General features: G+C 51.7%; 1 protein-coding gene across 1 annotated transcript; it reads right to left on the bottom strand.

Annotated features, from left to right (window-relative positions):
- Positions 1 to 415: 415 nt before the first annotated feature.
- LOC131238802 (uncharacterized) lies at positions 416 to 919 on the bottom strand. The gene is made up of 2 exons (XM_058236400.1): positions 865 to 919; positions 416 to 783 (listed from the first exon to the last, which is right to left on the bottom strand). The coding sequence occupies exons 1-2, from the start codon at positions 917 to 919 to the stop codon at positions 416 to 418; spliced, it is 423 nt and encodes a 140-aa protein (XP_058092383.1).
- Positions 920 to 1,175: the final 256 nt, after the last annotated feature.

The following is a 1,175-nucleotide window of genomic DNA, read 5'->3' as shown; positions in this document are numbered from 1 at the left end:
GTGCCCGATATACAACCTGGTCGAATGTCTCCAAGTAATGCCCTACTACACGGCTACGAAGGGCAAGGCGCAAACCAGTCATAAAACGACTGGCCTTCATCTTCTCATCACTGGTAAGATGAGGTGCAAATCTAGACAAGGCCAAGAAACGGGCCTCATACTGAGATACGGATAAATCACCCTGCACTAGGGTCTCAAACTTAATCGCCCGCTGGATCTGAACGTGCTCAGGGAAGAACTTCTGGTTGAAATGGACCACGAACTCCTCTCATGTCCAAACAAACTGAGGCCCGACCATCCTAGATACAGATGACCACCAGTGACGGGCCTCACCCTGAAGAAGATAGGTCGCAAGGGATATTCTCTGACCCGTAGGACACTGTATAGTGTCAAAAATCTTTGCAACCTCAGTGCGTCAAGCCTTGGTGGCAAAAGGGTCAGGGTCACCACTAAACCTCAGGGGATCATGCTGTTGGAACTCTCGAGCTATCGCACTAGCACGCGGTAGGTCAGACTGCCTAGAAACCTCGGCGGTAGCAGGCTGATGGGTTTGCAATGCAGTACGTACAAGCTGCATCAACTGCTGAAAATGCTCGACTCTTATGGGTACTGTCAGAAAAGCAGGGGCGACACTCGCCTCAGGCGGAGGCATGGGTGCGACCGAGGGGGTAGGAGCCTCTGTAACTAGAACAACAGGGTGAGGAGGGGGAACCGGAGCAACTGGAGCCTCTGTAACCGGAACAGCAAGCTGAGGCGGAGGAATAAGTGGGGGAACCGGAGCAACTAGAGGAACAGGCTGGATCGGGACCTCTGGAATCGGATCCTCAACAACGAGAGCAAGATGTACTTGAATAGGATGGGTACCTCGGGCACCTCGTCCACGGGTACCATGACCATGAGCGCCACGTTCACGCGTCATCATCTACAAAATAATGATGATGCAAGGAATCAGGACAATTATAGACTCAATACGGAGCGAAGGAAAGAATCTCGGAACACTACTTGTCCTATGTTCTTGGCAGACATGCGATGTTATCCTTAGTCATTCCAGAATTACTTACTATTGCTCTAATACCAACTCCTGTCACGCCCCAGACTCGGTAACCGGACTCACAAGGAACCCGATGGCTGGTTTTGGCCGCAACAACCTCCGTAGTACCCCATTCTCAGCCCCT

The sequence above is a fragment of the Magnolia sinica genome, chromosome 3, assembly GCF_029962835.1.
Source record: "Magnolia sinica isolate HGM2019 chromosome 3, MsV1, whole genome shotgun sequence".
Taxonomy (NCBI): domain Eukaryota; kingdom Viridiplantae; phylum Streptophyta; class Magnoliopsida; order Magnoliales; family Magnoliaceae; genus Magnolia; species Magnolia sinica.
The sequence above is the reverse complement of the archived record's forward strand: the minus strand, read 5'-3'. Positions and strand labels throughout refer to the sequence as shown.